Source organism: Penicillium canescens, assembly GCF_028828765.1.
Source record: "Penicillium canescens strain IBT 15451 chromosome Unknown utg000009l_segment0_segment0, whole genome shotgun sequence".
Lineage (NCBI taxonomy): Eukaryota > Fungi > Ascomycota > Eurotiomycetes > Eurotiales > Aspergillaceae > Penicillium > Penicillium canescens.
In genome coordinates this window covers 1,022,562-1,039,341 of record NW_026703971.1, presented here as the reverse complement: position 1 = coordinate 1,039,341, position 16,780 = coordinate 1,022,562, and the positions used below count along the sequence as shown (strand labels likewise).

The window sequence follows — 16,780 nt, the reverse complement described above, 5'->3', positions numbered from 1 at the left end:
ACTCGTCAACGTATACCAGATGGTACGACCTGAAGTCGGACAGGTTGTGGAGGTAGCAATCCCGAAGATCCTGATTCTGCTCCCTCCCCTTCTGACGAGCAACCTTCTTTGACCAATTCTTAGAGATCAGCGCTCGCCGTATGCTGGAAGTCGTTGCCTTCGTGCCAAATTCATCCCAGAGGAAAATCGCCATCTCATCGAGATAGAGATCAGGCTTTTCCTGTAAGTGGTCGCAGAGAGCCTCCAACATCGGCGGTGTAATACTTCGTGGTCTGCCTGCTTGAATGGGAGGCGCTCGAGTATCACCGAATTACCGCAGGTTACTGCAGATTGCGGTGACAGAACGCGGGCTACATCCAGCAGCATCAGCAATCTCGGTCGTGGTTAGTGATTTGCTCAGGGTCATATCTCGGATAAATTCTCGACTAGAATCTGGCAGGTTCGGAGCCATTATGCCTTTGTCTCATGGTGTGGGTAGTAGGGGACAACGTGGTCAGAGGAGCCGCCGCCTCGGCGAGTGGGACAACCTTGGCAAAAGCGTACTAAAGAAATGCATGAGTACAGGGAGCTGTGGCGTATTAGACTTGTCAGGTATTTTACAGTTCTGTACTGACGCGGAAGGGAGATCTGCAAGCTAGCCAGAACGGGACTAAGTAGTTTCACCATTGCCTTGGCGTTAGGGTTTCAGATAGTTTCTCTGTGTAAAACATGGAAGGCAATTTCGAATTTAGCTGTATACATAGAGGTGGATAGTGTTTCAAGATGAACAATCGATATTAAGAACAACTATAGTTGACCCTAGATACAAGACGTAGCGCGAGAAAGCAAAAGAAAGATAGCTTCCTCGCGTTCAGGGGAACCCATATACACCATGTGGGTCCCGCGCAGATCATATCTCCATCCGTTCCGCATGCTTTATGTATATCCTTGACATTGGGCTCCAGGAGCTCTGACGTGTCGGGGAGCGCATGGCAGCGTTCCTGGGGACAGTTCTTGTATTCCTGGAGACGAACCTGCCAGTCTCCAGGATCTCTGATTTCATAGGAGCATGTCCCATTTTATTTGTTGCAAAGCAAAGTAGAAGGCTGGAGGGGTCACGATTGGCTGCTTGTGGAAGGCAAAACGGAAGAGCAGAGAAAAAGATTGAGGCCAGAACAGCTCGTGTAGTTTTCCTCTTTGGCGCTAGAACAGGAGGGACCCACTTTCCGTGTTCCCCGACGACTTAAATCAGATAAATATCAATATCTGAAGCATGATGCCAGCTGTGGGAGTTTCTTCCAACAGGGTATATCCAACTGTCCCTTCCTGGTAGTCCGAGCGCCCAAGGTGCTCATGGGGTTAAACCAATTTCGGTCCTTCTGATGCACGAGTAGCTCAATTCTCGTGGGTAGGCGCACAAATTCCAGCCTGGGACTTCGATGCATTACCTTAAATCTTGACTTCTGCCTCTAACATTGGACTTCGAAATCACAGTTTTCCTATCTCAAAGTCCAAATATCCCATCCCGCCAGTTCCTTGGACCTTCCAAGCAGCAAACCATTAGGACATTTTCTCATTGTTTCTAAACATCCTACGGAGGCCGTGTGTCCGGATTCATTAATGGTTTTTGAAATAGGCAGGTGACCTTGGAACTTGTCAGGTAGGATCTCATCATACAATCTTGTTTGACCTGAAAAAGAGCCTCCAGACGTGCAATAGCAATCGATCTGAAAAGTAGGAGGCGCTAACATATCTGTTAGACATTTGCTTTTACAACCAGAAACGGTTTTCATGCGGGGACTGGAACTGGACTCGCTTTGCACACAGATGTGATTACGAGTACCGGATTGGTGAAACTTGTGGTATAAGACTCATCAACGAGACCGAAAACTGCAATAGCAAGTGCCACCTCTGCAAGAAAATCGAGACCAAATATCGGCGACGAAGGGCCGAGGAAGGTCGCCTGGGACGGTGGGAGCGTGAAGGTACTGCGATGTTCGCCTCGATGGACCGGGCTCGAAAGGCCATTATGGACCTTGATATTGAAATTTTCATTATGCAGCAGGAACGTGAGTATCGAAGGAACGACCTCACGAGGTGCAGAGTCTATAATACCGAGGGTTCAGGACCGTATTGTCCGCCGAAAAGACTTCCAGGTACGACTAAAGTTTGACTAGTCGGTACAGCCTTGCTGAAGCGATTTAAGAGGCCTCTTGGGATGAACCTTCCAAAGCATCCTGATGCGCCGCTAATACTTTACTCTTCTTCCACCTAGAACTACAAACCACCATTATCCCTCTCTGGAAACTAGGTGGTAAAAGGAGGGTGGGGTGATGGAAAGCAAAGAGACACGAAGGAAAGAAATTCTGGTAGTTAACCATCTGTGTTTTTCAGCAACCTGCAAGAGAAGAGGTGTGTGTCTATGAACAGTCAGGCCAATGTAGAATTTACAGAACAAGACTGACCTCCATTGTGGGGCTAAAGTGTTGAGATTGTCAGATATAGACATGAGGCATGCACGATACCCAAAGGACACCGACCCACATCGCGTAACACAGGAGAAAGGTGAAATGAGTGGACCTCCGCCCAGCGAATATTGTCATATTTGGCGTCTCTTACTGTCCTCGCTAATCCTTGTTTTCTTTTTTGATAGCTGTAGTCGTGGGGCTCTCTTTGGAGTTGGAGAGGGGTTTCCGAGCCCACACTCGTTTCCTATAACATTGTTAGCATATCGCCCTAGCTTCCACAGGAATGTAATGAAGACGAAGACTTGCGCTTTATGGTAGACATGATGGCGAAGGTCAGCTAACTCATTCTTGACTTTCGCAACGTAGACCATAACCTCTTCCTTCGACCATGGCTTCGGTTCTCCATATTTCGTAAGAAGATGCATAGCATATCCCTCCATGCCTGCTGCCCATTGCGCAAAATTCACAGTTCCAACCTCCTTGAGCTGCTTGTCCCGCGCCCAAGGACCAAGTGGCCACTTGCATTCATGGACATGAATGTCTGTAAACCCGGCTTTTTCTATCAGCTCTGTGCATCGGTAGTATAGATCCATGGGTCGGCCAGACTTCGCGGCAGCGCGGACACAAATTTTGCCCAAATTGGCAGCAAGACTATCCGGAGGAAGACTTCCATCGTCAGACAGGAAATTTGGAGACATTTCGAGTTGTTCTACCCATCCGCCCGGGTGGATGCTTCTGCAAAGATTTAGTTGACCTCGTCTGTTTCATTCAGTTTTCTTGACGCATGAACATACTCGTAACACTGTCGATATAACCGCTCTTGCTCCTCATGAGTAAAAGCAGCATCAAGGATCCGTATATGAATCAAATCAAACGGCTGTTGCCAGGTCCACTCTTGCAACACGTCATCAATCTCAAGAATGCAGTTTGGAGGGACCCAAGACACGGGGGGTGGGAAAAGACCAACGCCGCGGACGGTTGCTGCATATTTTAGCTTGAATCCATCCAATAAAAAGACACTATCGATAGTGCGAGTCTGGGGTTCGTACCACTTGGAAACATGTCGGCGACATCACTGAACGGATGTTAGTACGTCTCTCCACCAAGGGAGAATCTTCACTTACATTGCCCACGAGCCCTTTCCAGTTCCAACGTCGAGAATATGCTTAGAGATGTCAGTATCGTTCAGTATCTAGTTAGTTAACATACTTGTGGGTCAGGGCCGACGGGGGCCCTGAATAACGGATTCGGCCGGTCAGACTCCATAAGTACAGCGGTGATGTGACTTTCTCGAGTGTTAACAAAATCGTCCAACCCCTGCGAATAAAGGACTCCGAAAATACCCCGCTTCGTAGGCCTCAAATTGCTGCTCATCTGAAGGAACACTGCACAAATGTGAGTTACATACTATAGCGGACTTCAAGTGGCGACGAACAAAGAATCGGTATTTTTCAGTGTCTGATACCTGAGAAAGCTATCAGTCCTACAGGAATTCTTGGTGGCCAGGGTAGTCACCGTCTCCCATTTTCCATGAACCCCTTATACAGGGCCGATGCAATGGATGTTGTCTCTCTATTCGCCACGAACAATATTTAGTTGACATAATGATAATGATCAGTGGATAAAGAAAGCACGCACGACTGCCAGTTGTCATGAGTGTATGGCTCGGCCCCTAAGACTCAGCTCTAGAGCACTGTTGAAGATGGGGTTCATTTTCTGAATCTCATTTGAAAGCATGAGGGTGAAGTATCAACAGACGAGGATTCTGTTCTTTTAAGTAAGGTTTGGTGGCATGAGGAAGTGGCAGTTCGAAATTGCTTTTTTCGGAGTCGCTGTTTTAAACCGCTGAAAGGGCGCTCGACCGATACTCTAGAAATACAGTGTAAAGTCAGTGGAATACTAGCCTGGTTGTAACTTGTGGGCAGATGATTCCATGTGTACGTCCTTTATGTTGGAGTCCCATTTTACTGTACAGTACATTCTTGTTCAGCCCTCGCTCTGGCCTTTCGATGCAGCTAATTGTAAGAAACCAGAAACATTGCTTCCGTCCTTGGGGATGTTACTGTACGCTCCTCGGATCTTAACGCGATGGAAACTCCTGGAAGGAGATCGTATGGTTTGGTACAAAGAGGAATCGCGGCTGCACAGGCCCTTCAAATGTCACAATTCTGAACCGCCAACAGGGGTGTCCGACCAATGGACACACAGTATTTACCCCGAACCACCAAATTCAATCGGTGGTTCGGTACCATACAAAGCTCCTTCCCGGGTGCTTCTCGTTGCTATATACGAGTTTTAACTCCACTCTTGGTGGTGCATACAAAAAGAGGCATACTCCCAGAAAAAATTCTTTCCGTGAAGACTATCAGGTTCTTCACAGCAATCCCAATTTTCATTTACCTTTTAGCTTAAAACCCCTCGTCCTTGAACGGCGGATTTGCCCGAAGCTCCTCATTCTTCCTGGGGTACTACGCAGTGAGTGACAGGATCTACTGCACGGACGCGGTAAGGCGGGACCTATTGATTCGTCTATTTGCAGATAACTGAAAAGAGTTCGACCAAGCAAAATCAAACGCATAAATAGCGCAAGCCCAATCCTGGTTGAACTCCAACTTTGCAAGCCAAAATCAGACCTGATATTCATATGAAGAGAACATGGCAATCTTCAACCTGTCCATCCATGTTAATCTACGATTGCTGTCATTGAATTGTGAATCCTGATCATTTTCCGAACATCATCGGGAGTGGGACGCGCCGGCAACCGATTATGGGTCAGGAAATAGCTGACAGCATGTTCTGGGTCGACGAGAACGCAAAACAGCGCGAGCTCTCAGCATCGGTATCCCGAATCGAAGGCTGGCGCAACACCCGCTCCTACTACTCCTACATCCAAGACATTGCCGCCATGTACTATCCCGCTCGCCTAATCCAACGACCAGATATCCACCACCATCACGACCGACTTCGAGCCCTAAATCTCTCCCACTCCGAAGCAGCATCTGTTTACTTAGCCCTGTCGCACTCCGTCAAAGACTACGCGGGTATCTGCCAGCTCCTATGCGTCGCTCCAGAGAACCAAGCTGGTCTGTTCTACGTGAGCATGGGCCTGTTTCATCCAGACCAAGTTGTCCGCGAAGCCACAGTGGATCTTCTGGACCGTATCGCCGTCCACGCCGCGGGTCGTTATTTCTGGACTCACATCGGGCGGTTCGGTGTCAATATGGGGCTGTGAACTAGACAGGCGACAAGCAGGACACCTTGGGGGTTGAATATTAGATGACAGAGATATCACCCTACAACCCTAAGCCAAAGACAGGCCAGAGGAAGGAAATACAGGTGGCACCAGCAGGGGTGTGGAGTAGCGGACGGGAACAAATCAGAGAAGTGCGTGGCAGAACAACCTATTAACTTCTTCTTTCCACGCCTCACGCACCACATTGTCAGCGTGTTCAACAACCCTTTCTCTCACTTCGTTCGTTTCAGGGCACTCACATTACAGTCGAAAACAGTGTCACCAGTAGCAAAAAGTGAGATTAAAACTGTGTTTCAGTGCCAGAGCGGCTTAGCAACTCTGCAGAGAGACTATTGCCGCTCTTTGAAACTGTGAAACCTGGTAAGGTTCAACTGTTGCCCAACGCACTACGGGCGCTGGACACAGCGGGACGGTCTTGTTTTTGGCGATCCATTTGACTGATATTCGACAAAGACTAAGAACTATTGCCAACTCAAACCGGGGAATAGAGGTCCACCGTTTGCCTGCGCCGAGGTGGACCGTATCGCGGTCTTGACACACCTTCTTCGGTGTCTTTGCTCTTGCTACCTGCGGCTTGAACTGCCTCGCAAGGTGCGCCTCTATATGAAGATTCGCTCCTCACGTTGAAACTCCGCCCAGAATGCCCAAAATTTCCAGCCTTGCAGCCCTTGAAGCGTGTGCAATAGCGCACCTGGAGGGAGCCTTCCGACCTTCCAGGAAAATACTCTGCGATTCGCTTTCATGGCAGGCTCCGCTCTTCCTTCAATTCAATTGAAAGCTGGTCGTCCTTAGACAGGAATCTGGTTGGCCCGTTCGTTTTCCCAGCGCGGGACCCTTTCTGAGGGGGTTGCTTGGAATGCTGGCTGCCAATTTTGTTTTCATAATGTGAAGTAGCTCTGCCCGATCTCTGAGTGCAGGAATGCTCTGCCTGCTCTTCAAAGGTAACTGAATATCTGACCATTGACAAAAGTATCTGTCGCGTAAGGAAACCTCGGATAGGAATGGTTTCGATATCGTGCAAGCTTGTTGGCGAAGCTGATCTGCGGCCACTTTGGATTGAACTGCCTCGCGACCGAGAGGCGTTTCGTGTTCTGCCGGGGAGGTCTAGGCTTAAGCTGCACTGCAGGTCGCCTTGCTCTTTTCAGTCAATGGAAAGGAACGCTGTTTCCATGTGCGTCTTCACCGTTTTCGCCCACGTAGTCCGCATCGTCGAGGCCATCAGGGTCATCGCTTCTGTCATCAGATATATACTCATCCCGGTCTCGCTTCCTGTTCGAAGAGGCCATTCGTGTTGTTGAGACAGTGTTCTTCGTTCCTCGCGCTTGGGAACGGCAGTTGGAGATGACGACCGACGGCTGGTCCAACACTGGGTCCGGATCCAACACTGGACAGAATTTTGTAACTTTCTCTGTTGGGCTGCCCGGCGACTGCTTCTCACTGTCTTGAAATGATCTGTTAATTGGCGACATCATCATCGAATTTTGGCACAACAAATATGCCACGATTGCGGAATTGGCTGCATACGCAGAGACGCTCCTCCCTGGAAGAAACAACTGGAGAGACACCGAAGCCGAAAAAATAGAAAATATTTCCACCCCGCAATGACGTACAGTCATAGGCCGCGTTATTCGCGGGTTATTGAAAAGTTTCAGATCTTGGTGGGTTTTCGTGCTCTGTCGCACCAGAGAGGCAAGCAAGCCTGAAGAAGCTAGTGATGGAGTGCCGGATGGCTGTAGCGGTGGCATCGGACAACACGACTCTGCAGTGGATTTCTCTCCGAAAAAATCATTCTGTCAGAACCTGGAGAAGTGCGGACTTCTTCATATGCTTTCTTTGGGAGAACCAGAGCAACTTGGGTTCACTATCGAGTGGTATAGACATTCTACAAGTTGAAGCAAAAGCTCAGCAGCAGATTTCGACCAGGGAGATATCCAAAGCGTTGACCAACAATCAACAAGGTGGTAAAGCATATCATCATGAAGATTAGTAAAGTAAAACGAAGACCTGTATACAGAGACAAAGTTGCAACTGGTCGCGGTTGGGTATTGTCCGCAGCACTCTTGGGATTTGCATTTCCCCAATTCTTAACTTCTAAAGATGGATGTTCTGAACCGTGTGTCGCCTATACAATCATCACATTTTATTGTATAACACGGTTTTTTTCTACTTGCTGCCAAGAAAACAATAAATGTGTTGTTTTGGAGACTTAATGAAAGTGCCTGGCGCTGAAGATTGAGCATGTCTAGATACTGTAATATCAACAGGAATCTTCAATGTTCCCTTTGTATACTTGAGAGGCGGTCGTTCCGGGATTTGATGAATCACCTGCCTTCCAATTAACTAGTTGGTTAGCAACCAGCTATGATGTCAGAAAACTGTTATGAGGCTCGTGTTATCGCAGTTTCAAACCGCCAAATAACTATGTCCAGTCAGCCTTCAAGAGAACCACAAGTTCCCTACTAACCTGTGGTCGAGAATACTTTCAAGTTCGCGGTTCAGAACAGCCTCATTCAAAACCTCGGTTCTTCACATCTTTCCGTGTGACGCAAGGCTACTTAAAAGGGCAGTCTTCTCCCTCTCTAACAGGAGCAGGCGAGAATGGCTCTTTTGCGAAAAAAGAAAAAAGCCTTGCCTTCGTCTCTGCGCCTGAGATGGAAATCGCATAATGCCTTTGCAGTTTAAAGGCTCACGATCAAAGGTTCCCCATCTAGAGACAGATAGCAGCCCAAGACATAGGCTGCAGGAGGATGAGCCTCTACGAAAGACCATGCTATCCTTCCTCCGCACCCAGCTCGGACAGTCTGGGGGTGAGATAGGGTGTGGTATTGGGTATGGTAACCTCAATCAATTCTGCATTGGGTTATGTCTTGGCGATAACACTTACAATCATCACTCCAGGCCAGTCAGTCAATCGAGACATCATCGTCATCATCATCCTGCATGATAATTTACCGTACGGTTTTTTATTTACGCAACCACGATGCGAAGACTCAGATGAACTCTGTTCCCTCCGCCTCCCCACCAAAACCACGCGGACAACGGACGAGTGATTTTGGCACCTCCCACCATCCATCCAACCTCCTTGACAATGATGGCTCAATGGAGAGCAAGGGGCTCAAAGACCGATGAATTGACCGCGAGGACATGGCTTTTGGAGATTCGATGCTCATAGCTCAAGCTCGTTGGAGTTCCAAGAATTGGAATTTTCGTGGGATCAGAGTGATTTTTTTTCCCAACGCGTCGCGGTGGTTTTTTGTATGAGATAGTGGGTCGCGTCAACCCGCGGGTACCCTAAACCCACGGGTACCCAAAACTCGTGCGACAGTAAAACGATGGCGAGGATGCTTCTTCACTGGCTGGTCAATCATTTTTCTGGATATTATAGCTTAAAGTGTCCTCGAGAGGCTTGATATCAATAAGGGTCGATGGATGTTCTTAGTGCCAACGGTGGGATGCAAGAGTGTTCGGAGAGCGCGCTCTGGCTGGACAATTGCCTGTACATATATAATATATATATTATTGAGGTGGTGAGACATTTCATGAGACGGTATCTCCCATATAAAGTTGTGACAAAATTAAATTACCAATATTACCAATACTGACTAATACACTTTTGTTCACTTATTATGCATTTTGGTGGGTTATATGGGTAACCCACGGGTACCCGCCAAGAACCCACGGGCGGGTTCATGAAGGCCAAAACCCGCGCGGGTTACCCGTGGGCGGGTAGGAGAAAGCGACAACCCGCCCCAAACCCGCGTTTGGCGAGGTCTAGATATGTGTTTTCATAATAGCACTGTGGTCTCGTGACTAGCATTGTCTGCCAGGAATCGTAAGGGTTCACAGGCCCAAAAAAGGCGGAGGAAAGCGGCCATAGTCCCCAGCCGATGGTGCCAGCAGGCGGCAAATGAGCCTGCCCCTGCCATGAGAGCCCGTCGGCCCTTATACTGTTGCAAATACAAGATCGGAACATGTCCATAAACACTATAGGGCCGAAAAGTGGTGAAACTGATCAAAGCCTTCTTCTTCAAGAAGAAGTAGCATTCGCAAATCCGGATCTTTGAGCAGCTTGCAATCCGCCCTGTGGCCCTTCTCATTCCAGGCAAGAGTCTGGCAGGTCTGATCGACAAGCGAAGTCAGCAGAGTCTAGATTTGCAGTTGACACAAAAGGATCTGCCTGCCTTGTCACAATACCAGAAAAAGCTGCACCTGGCGCACATTTTCAGCTGAGCTGCCTTTTGATCACAACCCTGGCAAATCCTCTCCCCATCCGCCCCTGTGGTATACTTTCGTATCTTATCGCTCAGTTTGAATAGATCGTCAAGCGCGACGGGAAAGACCTTATATAGTTAGCAGGCGGGTAAATGGGTTAAAAGGGTAAAAGTGCAAGCAAGCTTACCTTCAGCAAGCTGCGATTTTCATGCCGGATTCCTACTGTCATATCAAGGAATCCATGCTGCTCCGGGTAAAGAATGGCAACTGTGTATCCCTCTTTTAAGGCTGAAGGTTTTAGTTCATGGCCACGGTCGTCAGTGTAAAAAGACACCGAGGTTTTCTGTTTTGTTTTGTCCTTAATGTAGAGCCTAAGCCGCATGAAAATTTCAATACTGACAATCTCTGCAAGGAAGCACCAATGCTTGCGGGGGTGATAAGAATATCCGTCTTCGGACTCAAAAAAACTTAGGTCGAGGCTGTTCTCCTCTGGGAGCGCATCAAACGAAGGAAACGTCGCGTCGTTACGTAGATTGGCATACGGCGTCTCGCCCATTGTCTGGTTGTGACTTGGCATTTTACTATTTTCCTTCCAAAGCCAGGCGTCAAAATCTTTTGATGACAGACCAGAAGGGATATCGTTGGTCGAGCTTCGCCACCGCGAAGAGGAGCCATGGGATGAATGGTTGGTGGGATCTCTGGCCAGGTCACTCATTTTGCGCACTGTGGGACTATCGCTACCTTCCAGTATAACCCGAGATTTATAGGCTCTATCAGCGAATAATCTTGCTCGCGCCTCGTCTCCATTATAAATGGCAATCTGAAAGGCGTCATAGTATGCTCGTGGCACGCTCGCATCCTCAAGGTCTTCCTCTTCGCATAGCTGGAGCAGCTTACGTATGTCGCGTAGAGAATCTAGGGGTGAAACAGTCATACGTGCTCCGTCGCCGATCAATTCGTCCAGGCGCTGTATTTCATCTAGTTTTGCGTCGCTGATAGCTCGTTGGGGCGGTGGCATGGAACATAGCTGGCAGGAGCAGGTGAATCGGAAGCGCTGCTGCAGAGCTCGACGACGTTGGGAATAGTTTGTGCGATCATGGAGATAACATATAGTGATCTCTTCGCCTTCTTCAATGTCACGAAAAGCGTGGATAGTCAGTTGCTGAAGATCTTCATTCCATGTATTCTGGCTGTTCTGCAAACAAGCATGATTGATTCGTGACGCTTGAACAAAGACACCGCCTGCAGAGGCATTAGATCCAAATGGCAGGGCATTTGTGTGTACAATGCCCAGCTCGCGGTTTTCTTTGTCCTTGAACGCGTTGTGTAGAGCAAAGAACGACTGCCGCTCGTCTTGGCTCAGCGCGGCGACCTCCCTGCATATCCATTCTTGCACCTGTGTCTTGGAGACTGTGGACCTTGGTACCCGTATCAAGGGAGCTTCAGAAAGAATGCGCTCGCCTTTTTCAATCTTTCTAGCGGCTATGAAACCCAAGCCCTTATAAGGGATGTCTTTGATGGTGTATAGCTTTTCAGGGGTTTTGGTCGACATGCCGAGACTCCCCGCGCTTTGAACAGTTTTTTTTTTTTTTTGAGAATGGGAGGAACGTGACCGTTGTAGTGCAATTTTGAATGGACTGGTATTCTGAGGATCTAGGGATCTACCACAGGTTCTATGCATCCTTCATATTCCTCTCTGGAGGCCCACTGCATGAACTTTGCTGGTGCCCAATTCGCGCATATTGGTACCCAATCAAAGCCACACCTGCAGCTAACACGTCATACGCGCGTTGGCCTGATACCCTCGTGCGGTTGCCATTATTTCTGTACTGGTGAACTTACCGCTCAATGCGAAAGGGGACGAAGGGTAGTCGAGGGGCGTTTAACACAGCGAGGGTCAGTCCTTTACCCAGGCCGCTATCCTCGCCGCGTCGCCGCAAAAAGAGGTTCTTCTCAGCCTCCATCGTGTAGATATTTGCCATTAATATGGATCCGAGTGTATAACATGAGCCCTTCACATGCGGAGCATCAGACACCCCAACACCCCAATACCGAACCACCTGTAAACACATCAGACAGCAAACACAACCGGAACCCCGGCCAGGCACTTTCATCACATACATCAAAGGCCCTGCATCTCCATCATGAAATGGCGGTCAACTGCTACCAGGATCTATCGCATGCGTGATGTGGCGTAGGAAGGGGACGAAACGTATCCAAGACCACATGTACTATTGTTATACAAACTGTAGCATACTGTGTAAAATCACCATAGTGGTGCTGAACGGCACAGTATCGGTATGGACACAGCAATAGACGCGTTTCACGTAGGTGTGTCCATTAAAAGGGGCCCTGAGGGTAGCCCGATTGTCAACTAATCGGTTTGGGCGTGACATTCCCCCCCATATGTCCCCCGTTCAACGAGCGCTAAGTCCTGGTCTGTTACTAAATTCGGGGTTTGATATTGAGAAGCCTACAAAAATTAGCCGTCTTTCCCTCGGAGAAGAAATTGGTGAGATTATAATTGCGAGCTAAAAAAAGCCCAAAGTCCTGAAGCGTCCACCGACAGGATGTATGTAGATTTGGCCTGTTTTCCGGAGATGTATGCCCAAACAGACATCTGCATCGCACATCTGGCTATACTCGCGTGCCTTTTCCATGAGGCTTGATTTGCGAGGGCCCTGTTTTAGTTCTGACTAGATCGATTCGATCGGGTGGGAGATACGGTACCCATTCCTAAGATAATACTTCCATCAATAAGAGATGCCTCAAAGTGTCACTCCTGATTAGCTAGCAGTCTGGTGGAATGTAGAACCGGAGATAGGAAATGAACCTCCTAAATATGCATGAATTAGTGGAAAATACGTAATTTTCGAGGTCGAAAGCCACGAAGGGATAAAGCGTAATGGTGGTTTTTATACTCGCAGCTGGCCACCGTTTTTGTATTGCGAGCCATGGTCAAATGTGGTCAAAGAATTAAACCCTATCCTTACTCCTAGTAAGACTCAGCTCCAGCATGGTCATGGAATTAGTTTCTACTAATCATTCTTGACTTATATCATATGGAATACCTCTTAACATTCATTGTGACCTTCCTATGTTATTATATCTGGGCAACCTCGTTGCTGTCGGGTGTAGAGGATTTGGATGGGGCGGCTTGTTGACACGCGCCGCGGTTGACGGGAACAAGCAGAATGGACGAATTATGAGAGGAAGAAATGTACCGGGTGCCGAGTTGCTTTCCTACTAGGGTATAGGGTCTAGGGTAGCACACGCAGATAGCTTGAAGAGAAAGCAGAAAGGTTCGAACGTATTCGAGGTAGATCAATGCGAATGTCCATGATTGCTTTTGACGCTATCCACCCATCTACTGGGAGATCCAGAACCACCGCTGCTGTAACTAGGGGCGGGAAAAGCGTCATCTGTATATGGAAAGGCCTGCATCACAGCGGGATGATGACTAGACCACCAACGGTATTTACATTTCCCCGTCTTCCGAACATGTATCTTCGAAACAAAAGAATCCAAGCTCGGATGTGGAAGCACCAAGTGTGTGGTAATGAGGCGGCGTTGGAGGTTTTCACACCAGGATTGCTGTTGACGGCTTCCAAGGATTTGGCCGATTCTCTTGAGACAACGGTGAGATAGCGTCTAGTATATTTTGTTCTCGATTATCAGGGGGTGGGCATGCTGGCAACTTTCTCGTACTCCATAACGTTCATTCAGCTCCGAGTTAGCGTCGTAATCATTATTTTCTGAATCTAGCTCAGAGTCTAGCTGCCGATCCCAGAACCGGTGCACAATATCCGATATCCCACACGGACTTCGGCGCGAGGGGCCTGGGGTGACAAAGAGCGGTAGGTAGGCCGGATCAATATGATTATCCAAGGCCGGTCCGCAAAGGAATAGATCCGGCAAGCGCTGCTTCTCGACTAGCCGGAAGGATAATAGACTGAATGCTCTCGAAAATGTCCTTTCGAAACGCGCAGGCAGAAGCCCACCAACAACGATAAGAGAGCGTAGATCCGCACAGGATCTGCGGTATAAAGTGCAGTATCTAGCGCAAGCAAATAGCTTTCTAATTCTAAAGACTGCTGCTTAGCACTGCGCAGGGCATGCTATCGTTTGATATATCGACCAAGGACGCTCGGGGTGTGGAGCTGTATGTACGGGCGGTGGGCAGTGTGGAAGAACATGGTCTCCCAGTCGATCTTATTGAGAAACCATGCGTAGCCTGTCCTCTCTAGGTAACATTCATCCCAATTCCTTCCCAGCGACGGTCCGCTGATTTAATAGGCTGCTCGTCATCAAGTTCATTATCAGAGGGAGGCCGGTCTCGAACGTCTTACCAACAAACAAAGCTCCACGAAAGATGGTTTCCCCCTCCGCCAAACGAGAAGAGGAGACAGCGTGGGAATAACATCATCACCCGTGTGTGTTCCCAGAGAAGAAGATCCCGCTGAGATAGAATATGAGCTATCTCGAATCCTGCGCAGAGCTTATTCATATCAGATAGAGCGTTGAAATTGACCTCATGCTCGGAAAGATCCTCAAAATTTTCCTTATACTTGGATATCTTCTTCTTAATCTGCTCCACGCAGGACTCTAAATTGTTGAAATCGAGAGTTGTTGTGTAATGGTTCTTAAAGAACCGAACCAATTTCCAGGTGTCAGGCATCAAGAGTTTGACAGATTCCCACGTACTGCTAGAGGTAGTGCCGCGCAGACCGAGTTTGGTCTTGAGTTTGAGCAAAACAACTGCAACTTCTTCCAGCAACGCATCTTGCTCCTTGAGCAGTGATTCCATGATTGTAGTTCAAACTCCGGGCAACGAATACTCAAATCAACGATTCGTGTTTGTATTGCTTTTAGAGTAGTATAAGCGAGCTACCAATGACTTATAAAATGGCGTATTCTAAGATGCAGGCTGGAGGTTCGGCTTGAGTTTTTAGTATAATAACGATACGTTGAAATCGAAGCAACGGAGCGACTTCAATCCAATGACGACCAGAGAACGCGAGGCACGAAGCAGAGCGAGCAGCAAACGCAAAGTAAACGAACAAGTTAGACTGGATGGATCAAGAAAGACTTGTTTGTACAGTGTTGCAAATGGAATGGCAGAGCTTTATAGATGGCCGATAGGTAGAAAAGGGTAAGATTCGGAGAGTAGGACTGGACAGAATAACCCTGTCCTTAGTGGTAAAATACTACCCCTTCAGTTCGACACAGTAACCTGCGTTTGCTCTTAGGAAATAGGAACGATACCGGTTGGAGGCACTCCGCGAAGTTCTTTTAGAATAACACAGCAGAAAGCTATGCATATCCGGATAGCCATAACACTGGCTCCGGACAGGCAACGACAGAATCAAGCCGCCGAACATGGATTTGCTCATGGTATTCTTACCCAATACTGACATTTTCTCTGTGCTACAACTGGAATGCTCCTGCAGTCTAAAATTCTAGGATGCGAGAATAATTATACTTGACCTACACAAGTTTTTCGAGAAGTAAGTTATAATACGAGTGCCGTCACGATATTAGCTGACTTTTGGATGTGTTCATTAAGGTGCTTCGATTTGACAAAATACTTGCCGATTTGCATGTCGAAGTGAAGGATCTTAACACGTCAGAGACATGGTTTACAACGCCGGTGCTGAAACCGAGACAGCAAGGGCCTTGGGACGATTTCAACATCTTTCGGGTCTCAAACTATACCGATTTTGAACGACGCCTGAATGGAGGCAGACAAAATTGGGTTTGTTCTCAATTTTACATCATCTTTCTTTCGAGAACTTACGGCACATACGCTTCGAAAAGGTCGAAGAAGGTTTAATACTCACTGATTTGACACTATACTGGTTTCGCGTCGGTCAGTGCCGCTTCTCTGGAGTCGTTCCCCTCAAATTCGCGAAAGGAATGCAATTAATGTGTTAGCTGATTTTCGACGCTTATACTCCGTTGGCTCTATCTCGCCACCCAAGTAAATTTCCACTTTCCTCGCAAATAATTGCTCCCTCTCCCATCGGGTAATGAGTGTACCCCAAGTGACCAAACTCCAGCTCGTTCAATCTAGTCCTCTCCAAAAATTCCTCGCAGCTGATACTGAATGCGTAGCAAGCCGCCTTTGTTTCCGGGAATACAGTCATGATTAAAGTTCTCAGCGCCCGCGCATCATTGTCGGCATTATTTGGATCATATTGCATCCAGGTGGCGTATTTAGCCACTAGCAAAGCAATGCCCGCGTCCTCATCAGATCCCTTAATCAGCATAAAAAGCGCTAGGGAGTCCGCGAGCCTGAAATCAGGGGGTACAACGCCACAGCCAAGCATTGTTCTTAATAAATATATGTGGTAGTGGCAGGAGCCGAAATGCGCTGTGAGTACAACATTCCTTAAGTCTGAGTTGCCCCTTGTGTTCATAGAGTGTATCATTTTGATCCACTGGTGGAACCTCTCCATCGCAACCTTGGGTTCCTCTGACAACGCGTTGTAGAGGTCATTCGGGAGTTTCCTTTGAGCCGACTTCTTGTTTGCCCTGAGGGTCGTTTTTATGAAAGAGGAGAATATTTCGCCAGTGAGAGAAAATGCGGTCAATTGTTCGACCTGACCATCCATGCTCAGACCAATATCGTAAAAAACCACTGTAATCATGTCCACGTTCAACTGCTGAGTACTGTATTCGATCCGCGTCGTGACCTCGTTCGATTCGAATTCGAGGTGCTTGCAGCAGTTGGAAAAGCCGAGCCTAAGCATCATCGAGTCGTATTCGCCCAATTCGGAGGAGACGTGGCATCCCTTGGCCGAACATTTCACAACTGACGACATCTTGCAAGCATAGCCAACTTTAACCCAGATAGCACGAGTACAGA

The 16,780-nt window shown here is 48.0% G+C and overlaps 7 protein-coding genes across 7 annotated transcripts; all 7 read right to left on the bottom strand.

Moving 5' to 3' along the window:
* Positions 1–2,606: 2,606 nt before the first annotated feature.
* Positions 2,607–3,713, bottom strand: N7446_011906 (uncharacterized protein; the record flags this gene model as incomplete). The annotated part of the gene is made up of 6 exons (XM_058520648.1): positions 2,607–2,691; positions 2,790–3,182; positions 3,242–3,428; positions 3,497–3,522; positions 3,572–3,612; positions 3,657–3,713. 6 exons carry the CDS (start codon positions 3,711–3,713, stop codon positions 2,607–2,609), a joined length of 789 nt encoding a protein of 262 aa, XP_058366934.1.
* A 2,354-nt stretch (positions 3,714–6,067) lies between these two features.
* Positions 6,068–6,443, bottom strand: N7446_011905 (uncharacterized protein; the record flags this gene model as incomplete). The annotated part of the gene is made up of 3 exons (XM_058520647.1): positions 6,068–6,137; positions 6,179–6,299; positions 6,323–6,443. The coding sequence occupies 3 exons, from the start codon at positions 6,441–6,443 to the stop codon at positions 6,068–6,070; spliced, it is 312 nt and encodes a 103-aa protein (XP_058366933.1).
* Positions 6,444–6,845: 402 nt separating this feature from the next.
* Positions 6,846–7,169, bottom strand: N7446_011904 (uncharacterized protein; the record flags this gene model as incomplete). The annotated part of the gene is made up of 1 exon (XM_058520646.1): positions 6,846–7,169. One exon carries the CDS (start codon positions 7,167–7,169, stop codon positions 6,846–6,848), a length of 324 nt encoding a protein of 107 aa, XP_058366932.1.
* Positions 7,170–10,069: 2,900 nt separating this feature from the next.
* N7446_011903 (SET domain-containing protein) lies at positions 10,070–11,464 on the bottom strand (the record flags this gene model as incomplete). Its single annotated transcript, XM_058520645.1, has 1 exon — positions 10,070–11,464. One exon carries the CDS (start codon positions 11,462–11,464, stop codon positions 10,070–10,072), a length of 1,395 nt encoding a protein of 464 aa, XP_058366931.1.
* A 121-nt stretch (positions 11,465–11,585) lies between these two features.
* On the bottom strand, positions 11,586–11,876 carry N7446_011902 (uncharacterized protein; the record flags this gene model as incomplete). Its single annotated transcript, XM_058520644.1, is given in 2 exon segments — positions 11,586–11,736; positions 11,755–11,876. The coding sequence occupies 2 exon segments, from the start codon at positions 11,874–11,876 to the stop codon at positions 11,586–11,588; spliced, it is 273 nt and encodes a 90-aa protein (XP_058366930.1).
* Positions 11,877–14,257: 2,381 nt separating this feature from the next.
* N7446_011901 (uncharacterized protein) lies at positions 14,258–14,719 on the bottom strand (the record flags this gene model as incomplete). Its single annotated transcript, XM_058520643.1, has 1 exon — positions 14,258–14,719. The coding sequence occupies one exon, from the start codon at positions 14,717–14,719 to the stop codon at positions 14,258–14,260; it is 462 nt and encodes a 153-aa protein (XP_058366929.1).
* A 1,141-nt stretch (positions 14,720–15,860) lies between these two features.
* On the bottom strand, positions 15,861–16,736 carry N7446_011900 (uncharacterized protein; the record flags this gene model as incomplete). Its single annotated transcript, XM_058520642.1, has 1 exon — positions 15,861–16,736. One exon carries the CDS (start codon positions 16,734–16,736, stop codon positions 15,861–15,863), a length of 876 nt encoding a protein of 291 aa, XP_058366928.1.
* Between the last annotated feature and the right edge of the window lie 44 nt (positions 16,737–16,780).